General features: G+C 40.5%; 1 protein-coding gene and 1 pseudogene across 1 annotated transcript; both read left to right on the forward strand.

The window, feature by feature from the left end:
• The first annotated feature begins 10,960 nt into the window (after positions 1-10,960).
• On the forward strand, positions 10,961-12,784 carry LOC119734261 (annotated as a pseudogene).
• Positions 12,785-14,792: 2,008 nt separating this feature from the next.
• On the forward strand, positions 14,793-15,695 carry LOC119733819. The gene is made up of 3 exons (XM_038207189.1): positions 14,793-15,023; positions 15,331-15,405; positions 15,511-15,695. The coding sequence occupies exons 1-3, from the start codon at positions 14,815-14,817 to the stop codon at positions 15,569-15,571; spliced, it is 345 nt and encodes a 114-aa protein (XP_038063117.1). The 5' UTR covers positions 14,793-14,814; the 3' UTR covers positions 15,572-15,695.
• The last annotated feature ends 4,538 nt before the right edge of the window (positions 15,696-20,233 follow it).

The following is a 20,233-nucleotide window of genomic DNA, read 5'->3' on the forward strand; positions in this document are numbered from 1 at the left end:
CAAGTTTCGTTGGGATATTTTGGGGATTAGGCAAACTATACATTCAGTTTGGAAACCTTAGGGTCTACTGAACCCCAAAACCAATGTTTCCATTTTTCCAAGGTGATCTTGGCCGCCATCTTTGAATTTCAAAATGAGGACATTTTTAGCTCTATTTCCCTAATGATTTGGCTTGTCGCATACATTGTAGAGGGAATGAAACTCACTGGAGCCTATTTTAAAGTATTTGACACAAAAGAAAAGTATTTCCTCATGATTGAGGTACAAAAAGAGTCTATCTTTACGAACGTTGCCAACGGTTACCATGGCAACTGATTATAAAAAGAGCTTTTCATAATGATGTAAGGTATTAAACATCAAAATGAGATCATTTTTGCTAGACAAACAATTCGTCGCTTTGCTCACGAAGTGACAAAAACCTCGAAAATCGATAATTATTCGATTTTGAGTTTTACTAGCCATTTTATTATAGTTGTCTCAAGGAACAATTTGACCAAGTTTCAAGGCAAAATATTGTTTACTTTCTTAATTATTGTAAACAAACAATTGACAAAAAGCCTGAAATCGGTGATTTTCATTTTCACAAAGTGTAAAAAAGTGTAAAATGTTCTCACGAAGTGACAAAAAGTAACCTCGTGAGCAGGGCCAGAAATTATACAATGGTCTATACGCGGCAGGATGGAAGCATACACGCGCGCGCGAACGATGTTGAAAAAGAACAGACGCGCGCGCGCTCAACTGTCGTGACGCGCAAAAGTAACAAGTTTGTTGCGTCGAAAAAAGTACAAAATAAGTAAAGCCTCCGCGATTCATGATCCCACGAAGTGACAAGAACTGTGTACAAAGTAATTGGCAAAATATGGGAGCCAAAGTTCTGATGTTCTCACGTAGTGCAAAAAGTTTTATTAATGAATTACTGTTTAATTACGAACTATTTTAACAAACAACTATAAATTAACAAAGATCAAATCATATCCTATCGGACAATGCAAAATTTCCGAATTCTGTTACTGCAAAATGGTCGAAAATGTCTTTTGAAAAAAATGAATAACTTCAAATGCGATTATCTCAGAATGAACTTTTGTCAAATTTTGAGGTTTTGTCACTTCGTGAGCAAAGCGACGAATTATGGTCTATGCCCGCCCAGACATGGCAAGAAGATAACTTGACAAACGATACCCCAATGGTTGTTATGGCATCCGAGTAAAAAAAAAACTTGGTTTTCATAAATTTCAGTTATTTTATAACTTAGTATATAAAAGTATGGGCTTTGGCTAATCCGAAAACAAAACGTCTATGCGCAGACATGTCAAGATTTGCTTTGAACCAAAATGATCAATTGATCAACTGCAGTGATTATGGAAATCCAATATGGCTGCAATCGACATTAAGAAAGTTTAATTCTCATGTTTCTCTTTTTGTTTGTTTGGTTACTATAGGTTTCCCGGACAATTCGGAATATGTGCGTTTGAATTTGTAAAACATAAATTCAATTTGGCGCCGAGTTTGAGAACGACGTACATCCTGGTTTCATTTTGCAATAACTAGCATTCATTTCATTTTGCATCAATCAAAGAATGAATGTGCATAGCGTTCATTTAGGGATTACAAATACGTGATTAGGTTTTCGGTTTGACGTATGAGTTGCCGATTATTACGAATGTGCAATCCAATTCGCAGAAAATCGATTGTCTATTGTGACATGGGCTGATTGAACATTCTTTTTCATTTGTTAAAATTTAAATTCGCATTTTCTGCATTCAATTTAAATAAATTTTACAGGCCTATACAAATCATGATACAACTTTGATTAATTAATTAATCAATGTATGCCCTATTGATCATTATGTGTTTGTTCTTATATACACAAAGGCCTATGTGAATGTAGGCAAATGAAATGTGAAAATGATATAAATATGACCAATATGAAATCAATAAAAAATAATCATGTAGCCATATTATTGAAACGGTAAAGGACACATCACGTGCCATGTTACATAGGATCTGCATGGGGACTTTTGTTGGTTCATTGTCTTAGTTGTATTTTAATTTCTTTATGTATTTCTTAAGGTTCTCTCTCGTTTTATCAGTTCGATGTCTATCTTCAATGACCTGTCCACCAAGACATCGAGGGAGATATGTCTGAGATGGTTGTACCAGGCGGTGCATTTCGCAGGTGTCACCTCTCAATGTGAGTGTAGCCACCTCCTGGAGACGGAGGGATCTCCAGACTTGCAGGTTCACACCAACTTGGACTTTGCGTCTTGGTCTCCAAATCTGTCCTGCCATCAGGAAGCCCCAGCGTGCGCTTCACTCCCGCCTGAAAGCTGATGCGCCATTTCCGTAGGATTTAAGAATGGCGAGTTGGGGGCAGAAAACTTGATGGTGAAATTGCCGGCATCAGGGGGTAGTTGGGCTCGGATATGAGGACGAGCGTTGTCATATATCAGATATATGCGTTCGCCTGCCGGAATAAATACCGCATTCTTGTACAGTCGTCGCTAAGAAATCTCAAAAGTCGCTCTCGTCACAGTCTCTGATGATATTCTGTCCAACCTCACCAGAAATGGCAAACGTGATGTTGACATGCTTGCCTCTCGGCCATGGACGACACGCCTGCTGGCTCCCCACGAGGAGGCGACCATAAGACGACGGGTCCATATGTTATACCCAGTCTCGTCAATGTACACAGTGTGGCCAAGGAACCAACCTGAAGAAAACCAATTTCCAAATATGACTCGTGCATCTAATATGCGTGGCTCATTCCTCTGTTCTGGACATCTTCGCTAGTTTAAGAGTTATAAGCATACCATCTAGAGTTATAGCGATGGTACTAGTGGTAACGAAGGGCTTATCGGGAAGATCAGCTCTCAGTTGAGTATTGAGTTGACGCAAAGTAGAAGGGGGTTGTCATCTAGATATCCTTGAAGGGCATCTCTCATGTCGTGTCAACCTTCTGGTTTATGGGTCCTCTTTCGGCAGCTTGTTACGACGACCATCACGAAGAATACGCCAACGATTGATCTGGCCGTGAGTGCTTGATGCCCAGCGTACTGCACCTGCAGATAGTCAGCGTCGTCAGCCCAAAGGCATCGATGAGGCGATTTCGGTCAACGTCCGAGATTCGTCGGTATCTCCCCTGCAGCCATTATTGGATATTTAAGAACTATGTTGAATGAGACTCTTGGCTAATGATGCGATTTGGCAAATGCTGTGCAAAAAAGATTTTCTTAAGGTTAGGTTTTTATACGATTATTACAATAGTTGGTATGTTTCAAAAGACTACACCTCTTGGTTTTAGCTCAATCATCATGAATATCAAAATTCAATCATTCAATCAAGCTTTCAAAAATGTTACTTAACACATAAATGAATTCCAATGCTTGACCAGGCAACGTTAATAACACTGCGAGGGAAATCGGCTGCACATTTAGCGAAAAAGATTGATGACAAATTAAAAGGAAATAGGATTGCGGAGTCCTTGATTTCGCGCTAAAATGAAATGTCAATACACTAAATGCAGTGCACATTCGGGAAATCGTACGCTGATTTTTTACGACTGAATGCACCTTCACGGAAAAAGAATTATCATTTGTTAAATAGAAACAGAGATTTGGAAGGTTCATTCTATTTCGCACGAAAACGAATGCTTCTTTACAAATTCGTGTACACATTTTCCGAATTGTCCGGGAAAACTATATTTTGGCAGGACTTACGAGAGGTTATCCAAAGTACACTTAAGAGCAGTTTTAACAGCAATTAAGTTTGGCTCAGTAACTTTAATTATTTTCAACCAAAACACTAATAATGATGATTTGTACCCCAAAAGTAGTTAAACTCCCTCCCCCAGTGGTAACCTTGATGTAATGTGGACATTTAGTGTTTTTAACCCGCAAAAACGAGTTGTAAAAAAATCTTAATAACACGCTTTTGTGGTGGCTACGGCATAACCAAAATGAAGTAATTTTCGCAGGGCAACTACCATTACTCCTAATTCAAACCCCTAGTGCGTCCTCAGGACTACCCTGCTAAATCCAATAGAGTCCAACCGGAGTTTCCTGCTCAATCCACTGTGCCTTATTTTCAGTCGTCTGGTGAATCCAACGGAGTCCAACATGGTGTTATAATGCGGTTCAGTTGCCTACTGAATCTAACATGTTGCATGAGGAATGTAAACTAAGGGGTTTACTGAGCTGCACAATCCAACGGGCTCCATCGGGTATGACATAGTTGGATCCTTTTGGATTCAGCAGGGTAGGGTAGGCCCTTCGACAGGAGCAAATTACGATGGAACCAAAATGCACCCCCACTTAGGTCCCGGAAGAAACCCGAAATGTTCCGGTCTTCATAGTGTCTTGATAGGATAAGGTACCTCTTATGACTCTCATGGCCACTCTCATGCAGCATTGATCTTCCCTGAACTGGTCGCCAATTCCATGCACGATGACAGAGAACCAAGATACATGTACTGCAACTAAACAGGTGTCAATCCTCCCTCTCTCAGGTGTTGGAAAACTGTCTTAATGTCAGCCAAGTCTTCGTGAACAATTACACATTGTATAATCCGACTAAAAAAAGGACATTCAATCTGGACACTTGGACAGAACACTATACATTATTAACTTACATTAGTCTTTCAGAAATCGAAGCAGTACTGTACAGCCCCAATTAATGATTACAAATATAATCCTTTGATGACGGCGCCTTCTTCGGAGCCTCATCGTTGATAGTACTGGTGGCTTATTACAAGTTATTTAGACACTGTTGCCTGTGGCACAATTCCATCAAATGGTGCAAACTAGGTCTCAAGCAGTCCAACCAAGTCACCCTAGGTTTCCTGCCCATCTTTCAAAGCAAAGTTGCCTTAAACTTCCGGCCGCTCCTTGCAAGAATGTTACAAGACATTCCTTGCCTGGCCACCTGTCCAGCCATTATAGCAAGTCTTCAAAATTCTTTTAGTCTCCCCAGAGGACCTTCTAGCTGCACTAGACCCCCAATCTTGCTTTCCCCTCTTCGTAGATCCCCTGTGATTCGCCGTCACTTTCTACTGTGCACTCTTTTCTGGAGATGGGGGAGATGGGGAACAACGACCTGATGGGGTCCTATGTTATAAGCCATCTGATGTTAGTGCTGCAGATCGAGTATTGTGTTGGTGCATGCGACAGCGAAATGTTGTATTAAGGCCCTAGTTGTAGGCCTCCAGGATGTAGGTAGCAGCATCCCTGTACCATGGTCTCCAAAATGTGTGGTCATATTTTCTCCTGAGGGTGTTGCCCTATGTTGTTTTTTCGCATACAGCCTAACCTCAGTCTATTGCAAATGAGAATCTGAGCAGTCAGTTCTGCATAATTAGCGGACCCTTAACTTCTGCCGACTCTGTTTTCTGCATGAGACTATTGCAACTCCTCCTCATCCCTGCTATGCCGGTACATCCATTCTCAGAAGCATAAACACATCCTCAAGACTGATCTCACCAGGAGCCATACTTACTGTTCTGCTTTATAATTCTGACTATCACAAGTCCTATACATATGTATCTCATTTGGTCAATTACCAATAACAACAGGTCTAACTGAAGGCCAGAAGTGTGAACTTGGTATGATAGAGGCAGTCTACAACGTGACATGTCATGATCTTTCACATGGGCTCTCTCACTCAGGGCAGATTATCAAGAACTCAGGATTGCATGGGGACACAGGACACAGGATTAAGGAGCAAGCACTCTGTAGTGATGACCTGTCCAGGCATAGCTAAGGCAATACTGGTTTGAAATGGTGCCATCTATTGTTCAGACAATCCGTCTCGGGGCAGTTACTTTGCAATAGCACCAGCTTGCACCATGCTTTCGCCATGGAAGGGGCTTCTGTGAGTGTATGGTGACCGCTCGCTATTCCGAAGGTTCAATAGTCTTAAGTTTCGTTGATCCGAAGGTTCGATAGTCCGAAGCTTCGTTAATCCGAATGTTCATTAGTCCATTGTTGGTTAGTCCAAAAACTTGATTGGTCCTAAGTGTTCATTAGTCCGCAATTCGAAAGTTCGATAGTCCGACTGGACGATTAAGTTCGATAGCCCGAATTGACAGCATCGAACTTTATTGTCAATTTGGACAAATGAACCTGGTGTGCTTTCGGATTAATGAACCTTCGGACTAATTAACTTATCCTTTTGACTTTCGAACCTTCTGACTTTATCATCAAAATTAAATGCTTGAATTAACTAACCTTATTTCATTTTCTTACTATAATGAACCCCGGTACGGGAATTTTTCGGACTTTTTAACATTCAGACTATCGAGTGCCGGTGTAGCGTGAATATCCGACTCCATGAAATGTGGACTCATTGGTAATACTGCGCACGCTTGAATACGATACTACGCTATTTTTAGGATCGTTTCGGGAGAGTGACCTGTCACGTGCGAGGGATCAACCAATAATAGGGAAACAGGGGTCCGATTATCATAGGAGTCGGATTTTCATGTGACACCGGTACCACGAGGGTACACCGCGTACTGAAGCACTCATTATTTCAAGTGCGGGAATTCAGGCGCTGGGCCATCGTGGCCTAAGTATTCTGCTCAGTTTTGAATTTAGCTACAATATGTTAAAAAGAACCATTGTATGTGTTAATGTACATGTACATGCCCTCCTATTTGGTGTTGATTATTTTACGAAGTGTTAATTGTGTCCGTGTCCTTTAATATGTTCCTGCGCAGGCTACAAAGAACTAGTAAGGATTACTCATGTTTAACCCAATACAAGAACTGTGGAATCCCTCGCCCCGCCCCCCTGCTCCCAATATTTGTGCCTTTCAAAATGTCGTCCACAGCGTAAATGAAACTAAATATTATGCCGATGTGATATGCAACAAGGGGAAACTTTATTTTACAAAATTCGGACCTATAGTTATTGCGAAATATCAATTGCAAACGCAGGGTATCGTAAAAGTTTTTCATTGAATATGTATAGGATAAAGTGATAATTTTTAATGTGAATTATAAACCAAGATAATTACAGAATGCTTTGTTCTATTAAACTGAGACTCTACACATGTTCTTAGCAGTGTTATCTTCACAAGAATACCAAATTGAATCAAATCTGTCATGGCACGGCCAAGATCTTAGAGTGGGGGATGGATCCGCCCCCTTTTATTACGTCCCCACAAAATGGCCGACATAATGGCGTCGGAAAAAATAGAAACATTAGTTTTTGGATTCAGTAGGTCATAACGTTTTCAAAAATGTAAAGTTTTGCTAATCCCCATAAAACCCCAACGAAAATACATAGTGAACCTGACTAAAACACGCACATGAATTCAAAATGTCTGCGCCCGGGACGGCTTCAAAGCGTCTCCGCGCGCGCGCAGAATGAGGAGTTAGCGCTCTAGTAATTTAATATAGCTCTATGGTCAATATGCGAAGTCTACTGTGTGACTGGTGTATGGATATCCGCTATCCAGTCTAGATCAGTGCCCCCCCCCCCCCCCCCCCAGTTTTTGATTTTACGGAGGCCAAGTGTCCGGAGAAAAAACCTGTGTACATTTTCATATTTTTTGCTGACGAACCCCCCCCCCCCCAGCGAAAATTCCTGGATCTGCCCCTGAAGTGGCGCCACTAACGCTCGCTGCTACAGAAGGGCCTATGCGCACCATGCACGGTGCGCGCGCCGTCTGCTAAGTGCAAGCCAGCCTAAAAGTTAGTATAAATCGATGAAAATAATATTTGAAAAGACAACTTGAAGGCATGATTGTCAATTTAAACATTACAACCAGTGAATGGGTGTGAACCCTAACGCATGCACCAGGAAATTAAAGTCGGTTCCCGTCGTGTCAAAGTACCTCCCAAGGAAGTAGTTCAACCAAACCTTTATTAAACTTGACACCGTCTTTGAAGTGCTTCTATAATACAGTCAGTGTTAACTTTATCGAAACCAATGTAGATTAGTATTTGTCCAGCAGTTGAATACACGTATCTATATATAAGAGAGAGTTTAACTCGGCCTGCCAGACGATGTTTGCTCATGAAAGGATCCGAGACCGCGGGCTCCCGCGGCGCCAAAATCGCTCCACGTCCGTGGAAAAATGCGGAGGGTGTCTTCCGCCGGGTCGGACACTTCGGGTCGTCCTGATTTTCCCGTACGGACCGGCGATCCGTTTCGTCGATTTTTCGTGATTGCGTTTTGCGCAGGAATTTGCCGTCGTGCGCGCTTTCACGTTGACTGCCTGGCCGCCCCCTGTGCTGGCTTTTCTGCGTGTCTAGACTTTGCGAGGTCAGCGACGTCAACGTAGGGGTTGCCCTTACGTGTTCTACTCGGCTGTTCTACAAAAGTGTTCACCAAACGGTAGCATGGGGTGACCTTGGCAAAATATTTTTTTCTCCATGGTGCATGGCCACCAAGTGTCCCTATTCTTTCCTGTGCTTCGCTTGCCGCCCCTGCGCCGAGTGCAACGAATACTCAGGAGGACTACACATATTTAGTATGCCTTGCGCGGTCTGACCAATCGAAAGTCTACACTGCGTAGTACTTCCGGGCTCTGCGTAAAACCGTCGATGGCAACGCGTACTGCAGCCTGCTCCACACTCTGGAAACGAGGTTGGGTCTACGGTGCTCGCTATTTGCAGCGCAAGCATGTGACGTCGCGTGATAAAGTGCTGTTGTTTTTATAATGTGTTTACAGCTCCATGCTTCCACTAGCTCTATGCTTCCACCATGGCTGAGCGTTGTGAGTTCGTTGCCCGCCACGTCACGGTATAATTCAGTGTCGCGTTATAATTTCGGGGGCCTGTTTGGGATCAACGAAGGATCGATGCATTGCTTCAAATATCGCGATCTTGAACGCAGTCACACAAAAAACCGACAAAACGGATCGCCGGTCCGTACGGAAAAATTAGGACGACCCGAAGTGCTCGACTTAGCAGAAGAAATTCTCCGTATTTTTCTATGGACGTGGAGCCATTTTGGCGTCTCGGGAGACCGCGGTCTCGGATCCTCTCAGGAGCGAACATTTCTCGGAGGCCGAGTAAAACTTGCTCTTATATGATGGTTGACCAACTTGACTAAAAGTTGAATCGACTTTTCCTCGCAGACGGTCTCGCAAATTGTAAGAAGTTAGTTCACGTTTGTTGAAGAGTCCAATATAGTACTGAAACTTAATTATGACCTTCCTCCGTCATTCAGACCGTTTGTAATTTTATGGTAACACTCAACATTTTCATGTTTGATTGCATTATGATGTATTGTCAAAACTGTACAATCAGCCTTCGCCTGTGTACTACGGTAACCTTTTCACTAATTTCCCACAAAGCGACTGCCTCACAAAATGCCAATTGGACAGACCAACGGGAACATTTACAGACAGTTGCCGTGGAACATATAATTATCATGTGCGTAAATCGACGGGGGACAGGGGACCCCCCCCCCCCCACACACACACACACATTTTGAAGCGGGGACATTGTTTGGTCCCCCCCCCCACTTTTTCTTCCCCGAATAAAAATTGTAGCCTACTATAATGATTCTATTGCTCAGAATACCGTGTAGCTGATTCAATTACCCCAAGCTCGAAAATGATGTTTAAAAGATGATCTTTTGCTCTAATTGGTTTTAGTGGTCAGAAATTGCCTCAGATCACACCACAAAAAATTGCTTTTCTATAACTGCATGTCTTCTCAACTAACCCCCATTTACATTTAACTCCCCACATTTTCATCTCCGACACTACGCCCTACCCGATCTATGATCGGGTAAATCAGCTTGTTGTTAATATCGCCAGTTCGCTCCCGGAAGCGATATATTTTTTTACACAACTATCTGGGGTACTTTGTGCGCTTCCTATGGGGCATGGTTTAAAATATAACTGAAAGCATAGTAAGAAACAGAGCTAGATGGCAATGCGTGTCATGACGAAGCCTTGAAAAACTGAATTTCTATGGTTCCATAAGTTCAATGTTCACTTGGTATGGAAATTAAACGGTGTGAATGAGCAGGAGTACACTCTTCACCGACTCGGGAGGTAACACACTGAGTATACAGTGTTAAAAACGTCGGTGAAGGGAAAAACAAACCTTGATTTATTTCACCCCGACGCAAAAATTCCATCTTATTATAGAGTTCTTGTCAATCTCTAAAACAAGAGAAAACCAGTCAGTAATTTGTTTTAAAATATTTGGTTCACATTTCACGTGCTAGCCAGCATTGTAAAAATGTTCATGAAAGTCACGTGACATTTAATTTTTTATTTTTAACATTTTATATTTGATGGATTTTTGATATTTCACAGGCAAACTTTTCTGGGAAAAAAACACAAAAGCCCCATTCGAACAAAATCCAAGTCTTAAAGGTGTTGCCACCCTTGTTAATGGTTATCCACCATTAATATTGTTGCAGCTTGATTTTTTTTGTAAGGCCCATGCAGTAGTAGATCCGGGTTAGTGAACAATCGGAGAACCGAGTATGACATTAACTATCCACTTCCATGTTAACCAGAAATTAATGTGAATTCCCCCAATTTCTAAAAGACGAGCAACAGCCAACTGCCTTTGTCATTCTCCTCTCCACAAAAGTGGAAAAAGTTGTGTTTTTTTTCTTGGAAAGATACAAATACAAACAATGAAATTGACAGTCCAGTCCTATTTTTGCATCTTTTTTTGTCTTTTCAATCATAGAAGTATTTTATTTTCACCCTTTTGTATATTTTTCAGGTTATCGAACGAAGAATCGAAGATCCGATCTGGACATTCGTTTCATATTAAACGAGAAATCGACTTTGTGCAAAACCAATAGTTACAGCGTTTGTGAAAAAAAAATCATTTAGGAATAAGGAGAACAATCTTTTATCTGTAAATCTTTTCATTTATTGTATGGATTCCCTTACTGTATGGTAAACTTTGGTATTTTTTTATTAAATTCTTTTTACAGCCTGTGACTATAGACTTTTCTCAAACATCCTACGTGAACTGAAGATCATGGACTCTTGTAGGAGACACTCCACCCTCCCGTGGGCAATTGCTCTGACTTGGAGCATCATCTGCGTAAATGCTTTTACCACATCAGCTGAGCGGCTCGGAGACCTGTCAGACTATGAGTTGGCCAGCTTTGACAATCCTGATATTTTGGATAAAACTCAAAGACGTGCATCAAAGTTCAATCATTTTGCATTGAGTGACCATGGCGATGTGTATGTGGGAGCTGTCAATTGGTTGTACAGGTTGGAAAGTAGTTTGAAAATGATACAGAATGTTTCAACCTGTGATGACAGCAGGCCAGATAGTGTGATGCCCTGTCACCTCACAAATAACTACAACAAGATACTGGTAGTTGACAGTACCCGGCCGAACAGTCTGATAACCTGTGGCGGTGTGTATGATGGTATTTGTCAGTTACGACAGTTACAGGATATTAGTAACGTGATGATGGAGTCGGTTCCTAACGTTGCAGGGTTTGAGGACGCATCTACTGTTAGTATGATTGCTCTAGGGAAAGATGGGCAAGAAATGCTTTATGTGGCTGTTACTTATACTGGTGAAAATGTTAATGATCAAGGGAATTTTCCAACAATAGCAAGAAGAACCCTTGAAATCAATCGCTATGATCAGAGTTCTCTGTTATCAGCGATACAGCGTGACGATTCCATTTTTTTAATGACCCTGCTAAGCATACGATCTTTTCTATCAAGTATGTTGCAGCATTTGCCCACAGTGGATTCACATACTTTGTTGCATCCCAGAAGGAGGATTTGAATTCTGCCCAATTTGTTACTAAGATGAGCAGAGTATGTCAATGCGGTCCAAACCTAGACGCCTACACAGAAATTACCCTACAGTGCAGTGGATCAGATGGCAGTGTGTACAGCTTGGTGCAAGCAGCTCACTTTGGACCAGCAGGACCTGATCTAGCGGCATCATTGGGTCTCCATGCAGACGAGCAGGTGGTGTATACTGTGTTTGCCAAGAACCAAGGAGCTCCGGGTACCAGTGATGTACCCATTGATCACTCAGCTTTGTGTGTGTACAGGATGACGGATATCTTGGCTGCCTTCAGAGAGGCAGTGCGGGGATGTATTCAGGATGGAAATACGTACTCTATTAACTATTTGGAGGGTTCTTTTTGCAGTACGTTCGGGGTGAGTACAGAAGCATATTAAGAAAGATGCTGCCATTTCTCTAATTTTCTAAAATCTCTAAGCATTTCTCTGCTTTCGAGTTACACGCGTCCATCTTTCCAGATGGGGACCAGGTCCAGTGTGCGCTTCTTTGCCATAGCTATTCTACTCTGTGTAGGCCCTAAATTTGCCCCAAAAATGCAAAGCAAACCTGTCGTGTAAAGCCAAGCCCTCTGTCCCGCTTCTCCACTTCATTTCAAGGCTGAACGGTTCAAACTGTTTCTTTCTGCAATAATGGTGCAAACTATAGGTTAAACCATAGAGGATGGTTGAAAAAAGGCAACAGTCCCCTGGCTGATGCATCAATAAACACGCTATTAAAAGCACTCATTTCATCAACGAATCTCCTTAAACTTCCAGGATTCATGTGTCTTGGTAATAATTGCCACTGCCGAACCACGATATTGCTTTAACTGTTTAAACATTTTTCTTGTTTTTACTTTCGCTAAAGATTCCCATTCTGGATCGCTATTTCTGCATACCCCTGACCGATGATGCTATTCAAACGCCATTATTCCAGTACGCCAAGGGCATAGCCCCCGTTCCAACCACGGCAATTATAGAGCTGCCTGGTACTCTCATGTCGTCCATCATAATCACAATAGAATTCAACCATACAATCGCTTAATCGGGACATCGAGGGGAGATCTACTCAAGGTAAATTATCCCTAATCGATTTAAAAGTATGTGACTGAAGTCGTCGTAGAGCCTAAATTGGATTGTGTAGCAACAGTTTTATTTCAAACCATTTCGTTTACACCCCTTGCACTCGAGACTCTAGTTTTTAGCGCCATGCATTGTTTCCAGAAAGTTAGTAATTTTTTTAAAAGGAGAAATAATAAGCTATATTTTTGGTCTCTTAATAAATTGGCTTGCATGAACGACGCTGCTTAAGCATACATTCAAGGCAAGCAGTGTATGCCGGGTATACCATATGTTAATATCCACAAATCCATGTTAAACTTTTCAACTATGTACATCTAGGTGTAAACAGATGTATTTAGGTCCTATATGTCATATTGACATTAGGTTCATATGGAAAGTAGCACTGCCAGCCGACTTTATGAACGTATTGGCGTTGATACCAGTCCAGTTCTGCAAGATGTCAAGGTTAATGAATCAACACGTGTACTACTTCTCTTGACGGAACAAAAGGTAAGCACCTACCTAACCTGCCACGGAGGAGTGCTGTTAAACTAACTATCTCTGCTCCGGTTAGCTTCACTTGTGGACTTTGCATTTGCAGAAAAGAAGTCATTTATGAAAATTTATGTCATTTATGAAAAGCCATAGAAACCATGAGATACTTTTATTTAGGCCTTTAACAACTAAGAGCATAGAAGTTTGGTCAAATGAACATATTAAACATTACCTTTTTTGCTTTGTAAACTGAAAACCAGATTCAAGATTGGAAGAAAAAACAACTTTTCTGCTGAAATCAAATACTTTTTTCTCTCAACGTTAAGATTGTTAAAAAAGTAACATGTTTTACATTTTAGTTGGTGAAGCTTCGTGAGGAGAATTGTGGCCAATACACTACATGCGGAACGTGTATTGGGACTGATGCAGGGAATGATGGAGACCCATATTGTGGATGGTGCACTCTGAAACGAAGGTAAGTCACACGGGGTGTCTCCAAAGTGTGTGAGTGGGTCGTTGGAGAAGTTGTAAGAACGGTAGTCTATCACCACTCAGACGGGGTGCAACATGTATGAAGTGTCTTAGATCTAATGCATTAATGATGTAGGTAAAACTACACGTTGTGCACCCTGAAATGGAAGTAATTTATTGGGAGAGTTCATACGGCTGGTAAGTTTAGTTGTGGATTATGTCAGTGAAAGAACTTTTTTTTATTTATATGACTAATATAGAGTTCAAAGAGCTTATTCATTGTATGGTTGTCCGATGTTAAAAAGTAAATGGAATTCGTACGATTCATCAAATTCATTGGTGACTTAGCGATGTTTCTCAATAAAATCTAGAAAGTAGGGCCTTTCCTGTTTTTCCGTTTTGGTGTTTGCTTTGGATGACTGTCGACTACCAAGCTATGCTCACCATGTGATAACATTGAATTCTTCCCCAGATGTACGAGATATTCAGACTGTCCATCAGCTGATGTATCTACTCGATGGTTGGCCTACAATGCTGCAATTAATATTACTGATGTAGCTCCCTATGATAACCTGCCAATTACAGTCACTGAGCAACAGGTGAGAGACAGATGTATTGAAATTACATCTAACTTGCAGATTTGTTATGGAATGATCCAGAAGTAGGGGGGGATGGGGGGTACGAGACCAAACCCAATAATCTCGCCCCCTCTCTCTCTCCCTTTGGCCACGCCCCCCACCCGTCCCCTCCCAATGATCTCTGCCCCCTGGCCCGTCTCTACCCCCTCTTGCCCCCTCTCAATGATCTCCCTCCCCCTCCCAATCCAAATATATCTCTCCTCCCAATATCTCAGTCTCAGCCCCAGCCCAAAACCGGGGGCCCAATTTAAGATGTATTTTTTTTATTTTTGATCTTGTGTTAAAAAATAAAATACGACTTATCTACTTTAACCTTGACTTGCACTTCCTTGCTCCATGGGGTGACGCTGAACTTTTGCACCTATTTAAATTCAATGAGTCGTGAATTGCTTTTGTTAGTTGGGGCCGCATGCATATGACTCATATCCCATACGTCAGAAGCAAACAATGGTTTAGGAATGCATGGGTGTGCATACGTCAGAGCAAACAATGTTCCTATATAAGTGAGATACCCCTTACAGCACTGCCAGAAGCATACAAGACAGAGTTTAGTGACGACAATCAACATTACACTGGCTTTATTTTCAAATATGGAGCCAACTCTATCTTTGCTAAAAGGTAAGTTTAGATCGCTGTGTATTATTTTAACATTTAGTGTGTGTACGTGAATTATGATTCAAGAATCAAACTGGCGCCGACGTGAAAACATAAGTTTAGATTATATTTGGAAGTCGTATGAAGATAGATAGTTTATGTTTAGATAGACTTGTTTGCATTGAATGGTTTTAAAAGCAGTTTGTTTATGAATAAGGTGTACGATAAATATCATTATTTATGCAAATTGTTCGATTGGGTTTACTACCCGTTGGGAGATCTCTGGTCATTTTTTAAAACTTAATTCTTGATTTGGTTTACCCCCTTTTAGAATCTATGTTGGGAATCGACAGAACGTGCTCAAGCTTTTGAAGCAGACCCAAGAAATTAAGTTAACTGTTGAAAGGTAAACTGATTTTTGACTATATTTTTAGCTTAAAGTAAGAGAGTGATAAACTCTACAGTAGGTTTTTACTCTTAAACTTATTATTTTTTTAAATATATTTTGCAGAACTGAAAAAGAAGAACTCGGACAAGAGGAATTATGGCAGAGAGGACTACAGAACATCTAACAACCAACACCCTCTACACACCACCTTCAAGCACACCGGTAAGCGACGATACAGACCCCCAGATGGACGTAGAACTACAATACACCCACGAAAAAAAGCAATACACCCATGAAGAAACGCAATATACCCACCAATGAGCAAGCAAAGACAAAAAAATAAGAGCACATAAAAAGTATCACCAAGAAATGGTAACATTTCTTGGTGAGTTAGATGAACAAGGCCCCAGCGTATATTTATCAATACCCAAAAAACCAAAAGGAAATATTCGATCTCTATTAGATAAACAAACAACGTCTAAGCTTACTGGAAATGATCTGCATCTATATTTAATTGGTAACTTAAAAGAAGACTGTTCTCAGGAAAGCCACTATCCTTTAGGTGAATTATCTGAAGTAAAAAACCTAGAGACAGCCCGTTATTATCTTGTAGCTGCCTATGATAGAGTTGCGCGACATGAGGCCCTCACAATCCGTTTTTATCTAGACTATGGAAGAGCGCTTCATATTGCTCATGCAATTCATGCTTATGAGCAACCATTACAATCCTGGGATGACTGGGTAAAAGACAACGTAGGTATCCAGCGGTCTTACGCGAATAAGCTACGCGTGATTTCACATTTATTATGTGACTATCCCTTGTTTAGGCTATTAGGACTACCATTTTACAAACTTTACAGCATAAGAAAAGAAATTAAACTTATGTTGCAAGTCTCACATATCGCCAATATTTGGAAACAAAGTACATATAGGACTACCTGATTATACATTGCTTTGTCATGACGTTAGTCGATATGGTTTTGTTTATAACCCATCGGGTACAAAATGTGTACAAAGGCACTGGTTGTCACGATAAGGCTGATCGTTATATGAATCATCAAAGTAGTTTACATGACAAGTATTCTTTTGTATTTGGTCCTAGTATGACCATTTAACAATGGAGTGTGGTTTTTGGTAAAAGGCTGATCGTTATATGAATCATCAAAGTAGTTTACATGACAAGTATTCTTTTGTATTTGGTCCTAGTATGACCATTTAACAATGGAGTGTGGTTTTTGGTAAAAGGCTGATCGTTATATGAATCATCAAAAGTATTCTTTTGTATTCGGTCCTAGTATGACCATTTAACAATCAGAGTCTATGATCTATTAAGTGTGGTGCCTAGCAACGTGAATGCTTTTTAAAAAGACTTTGATATTGTTGTTTTAAAGTTTATCATTGTTTGTAAATCTTAGTAAAATTTTGTATAAATAAATGGTTGTAAATATAATTTGTTTCTTTAAGGTTTTTTTTGTTTGTGTCTGAGTATTGTTTATCCTATAGAGGGCGCCATTTATGGGTGTGAGGGATAGCAATTATAAACAGAGGGCGGTTTTTAATTTTTATGATAAGGGGTGCTATTTATAGTCGCTAAGAGATCTGATTTTAATTTTATAAAGATAGGTGCTGTTCAATAAAAAAAACAGAGGGCGATATTTTATTTATTTAAAAATGCAATCATTTTTATTTAATTTTATTAAATAGATGTACTTTGAGACGCCACAACTTGGGGATAAGTGCGATCACCATATAATCATCGAGAATGGTTATTTAGTTTGTGAAACGTGCGGTGAAATAGTCTCGCGTTACTTTGATTTTTCGGCAGAAAATGCGCAAGAAGATCGTATCAATTGGTCAATTTTAAAAAGAAACAAAAGAAAAACTGATGAGAAACTTATTTTGTCGGTGTGTCCAGAGCAAGACTCAGAAGATGTCCAAGAAACAATCAATAAATATAACGAGCTCGTTAATTACAAAACATTGAGGGGAAATGGTTGCGTCAAACGCTCGTTAATAGCCGCGAGTTTTCATCACGTCGTTGGATTAGACAAAGAACGAGTTAGAGATTTATTTAAAGTGACTCAAAATCAATTTAATAAGGCACTAAAAAAATACGATGACCACTACAATAAAGGCGGGCCGAGGGCGTAGCCCTAAGAGGTGAAATAGAGGTATAACTCGACGGATCGCTTTCATAATGTTTAGAAACCGAGAATTTGAACTTGTAAGTTTTTCGATAAGAGATTTTTCTTCTTTTGCCAGCCGTTCGTCTACCCGTTTTTTAACTTCTTTTTCAAAGTCTGTATCGTTTTTAATTTTTTGAATCTTTGTGCTGGTTTCTGTTCTAATTTTCTGCTTAAGCTCGTTAAATTTTGCGAGCTCTCTCGTAATCAATAAGAACTCTTCGTGCGATATATCTCCGTCGTTGATGGCTTGAGACACGTATTCTTCAATCGTGTTAAGTTTGGTGTCTGCTAATATCTTAATCTGGTCGTGCTTTTTTAGCTTGGCGGATAATCGCTTAGACGCGATTTTAAGCAGAACATCTACACCAAAAGCGCCTATAAACGTTCCTTCTAGCACCAATCCAACGGGGGCTGATATAATACCCAATAGAGCGGGAATACCGACAGCCCCCGCTATAGCCCCCAATCCTTCTAATCCTATCTCTACGTAATTAATAGTGTCGATCACTCTCTTTATTTTTGTATAAGTGTGCTCTCGGTGGTCTCTCTCTTTCAAGATTAAAGATCGAATCTCTTCAATCTTTTTAAGTCTGTACACTTTTATTTCTTCGTTACTATTTAATCGGAGTACATCTCCAGAAATATCGGGGTATAACGCCTTACCATCTACACTCATGTTTTTAACATAAAAAGATTTTAAAATTAAAAGATCTCCAACTCTATCATGATACTCACACCCTTGTTGTTGATGATCTGTCCTTTTTCACCTATGATTGAAAATGTCAGTTTGTCGATTATACCGTTTTTAAGTTTTTTGAAATCCTCGACTCTATCAGGCTCGGGTTCGCGCGTACCCACGGATATGATTTTTAAGATGTCAGACGGTCGGCCATCAAAAAAGTTTTCACTCGTACTTAATTGCGGGCAGCGAATAAACAAAAATTTAAACGGATTAACGTCGTAAGACCCCGCATACACCACTTTGGGTATCAGTCTTCCTTTGGGTAAATTGAGTAATCGAGATACTTCTCTGTTTAAGCGCAATTTGAGATTTACGTCGGTTACCACCAACGTCACCTTTTTAGATTCTCTATATATTCGAAAACTTACACCGGGTATATAATTTAAAATGAAATCGAACCGATCGACGTCGTACCGACCCGGTGGTATGGTGACCGAACCGGTGACTCCGGCTGGTAACGGCGCTAAAAGACTCGGAGAAATGAAATCTAAATTATCACCAGACACGACAAGACTCCCCCGTATTGTCACACCCGCCTGTCTAATTACTCTCGCTCTAGGTTCGCTTATTGTACCTTCGATATATTCTAGCGCTATCTTTCTACCTTCTACGATGAAGCCTACTTTTTCAGATAAAGTTGTTATTATAAATATAATCGTATTGCGTTGTACGTCAGTTAGTGTTTTGTCTTGTCTTTTATTGTTTAAAGTTTCTTGTAATCTTCTTATATGCCCCATTTCCGTTCTGACCGCTATTACAGCTAGTCTATCTTCTTCGTACGCTTCTATAAGATCGTTTATAACTCTATTGAAAGTATTTTCGTCGTTAAATAAATAGTCGTAGTTTATCCCAGGTAGCAACGAGTAAATAAAATCTCTATCTGTTCTTACTGCTATATCTGAGTCAACCTGTTCGTATCTTCTACCATCATCAGGTCTTTCAGCTGGTCTCCCATCTATTTGCGTATACCAATCAATCTCCGTGGCGCTGGAAATATTAAAATATCCGGGGTTAAACATCACCCTTTTTACGCGTACAGATTTTTGGCCGTTTAGATTATTTACAACGTCTTCTAATTTAAACGTCTGCTCATTTTGAAACAAGTGAAACGAATGCATTTATTTTAAAGTCTTTTTATATTAAAACTGAAACTAAAATAATGAGTGATTTTAAGTCGTTAAAAAAGCAGATACTAGCTATAGCCGATCAGGTAACGAAACAAGTAAATCAAAATGTAGCCAAGGCAAACGAGCTAAAGCATCAAGCTGCACCCCAAGCAAAGTTTTTAAACAGTACTTAACCCAGTGAACTGGAGGTCATAGTTAATATATCAACGGGTTTTTAAGCTCGTTTCCCGACTTAACCTCGGACTATAAATTGCCTCACGTTGAGACGGACGAAGATGTAGATCGTTGGAAATCACACCCCATGTCGTTTTATCAAAATCAGTTAAATTTTGCGATCTACTGCGCTACTACGGGGTGCGGTGTTGGATTCGATCTTTTAAACGCGAGCAACCGTTACGTTTGGGCCATCTTTAACTTTCATTTATATTTTACGGTTAGAAAGATCCTGTACGACTTTGCCGCTCCTTTACCGGGAGATGACGCATTTAACGCTCTAGACAACAGTTATAATCACAGAGCATTTACCGATACCTGTTTGTTGTTTGGCATAGATCAAAACAAGTCTTTTAAACAGACGAGAGACACAAAATCTAACGGTTTGGGTACCTCGTACAGCTTTAATAAGGGCAAGTTTTTGGCGGTTGGCGAATACGATAGAGCATTACCCGACAAACCCAACGTTATTTACGGCGGCTATCACGGTCTAGACAGTCCTAAAAAGAGTGGAAGCAGTTACGTTCCTTGGACGGTTATTTACATCGAACAAAATGAATCGGTACAAAAGGCTTGGT

This window comes from Patiria miniata, unplaced genomic scaffold, assembly GCF_015706575.1.
Source record: "Patiria miniata isolate m_02_andy unplaced genomic scaffold, ASM1570657v1 HiC_scaffold_10, whole genome shotgun sequence".
NCBI classification, from domain to species: domain Eukaryota; kingdom Metazoa; phylum Echinodermata; class Asteroidea; order Valvatida; family Asterinidae; genus Patiria; species Patiria miniata.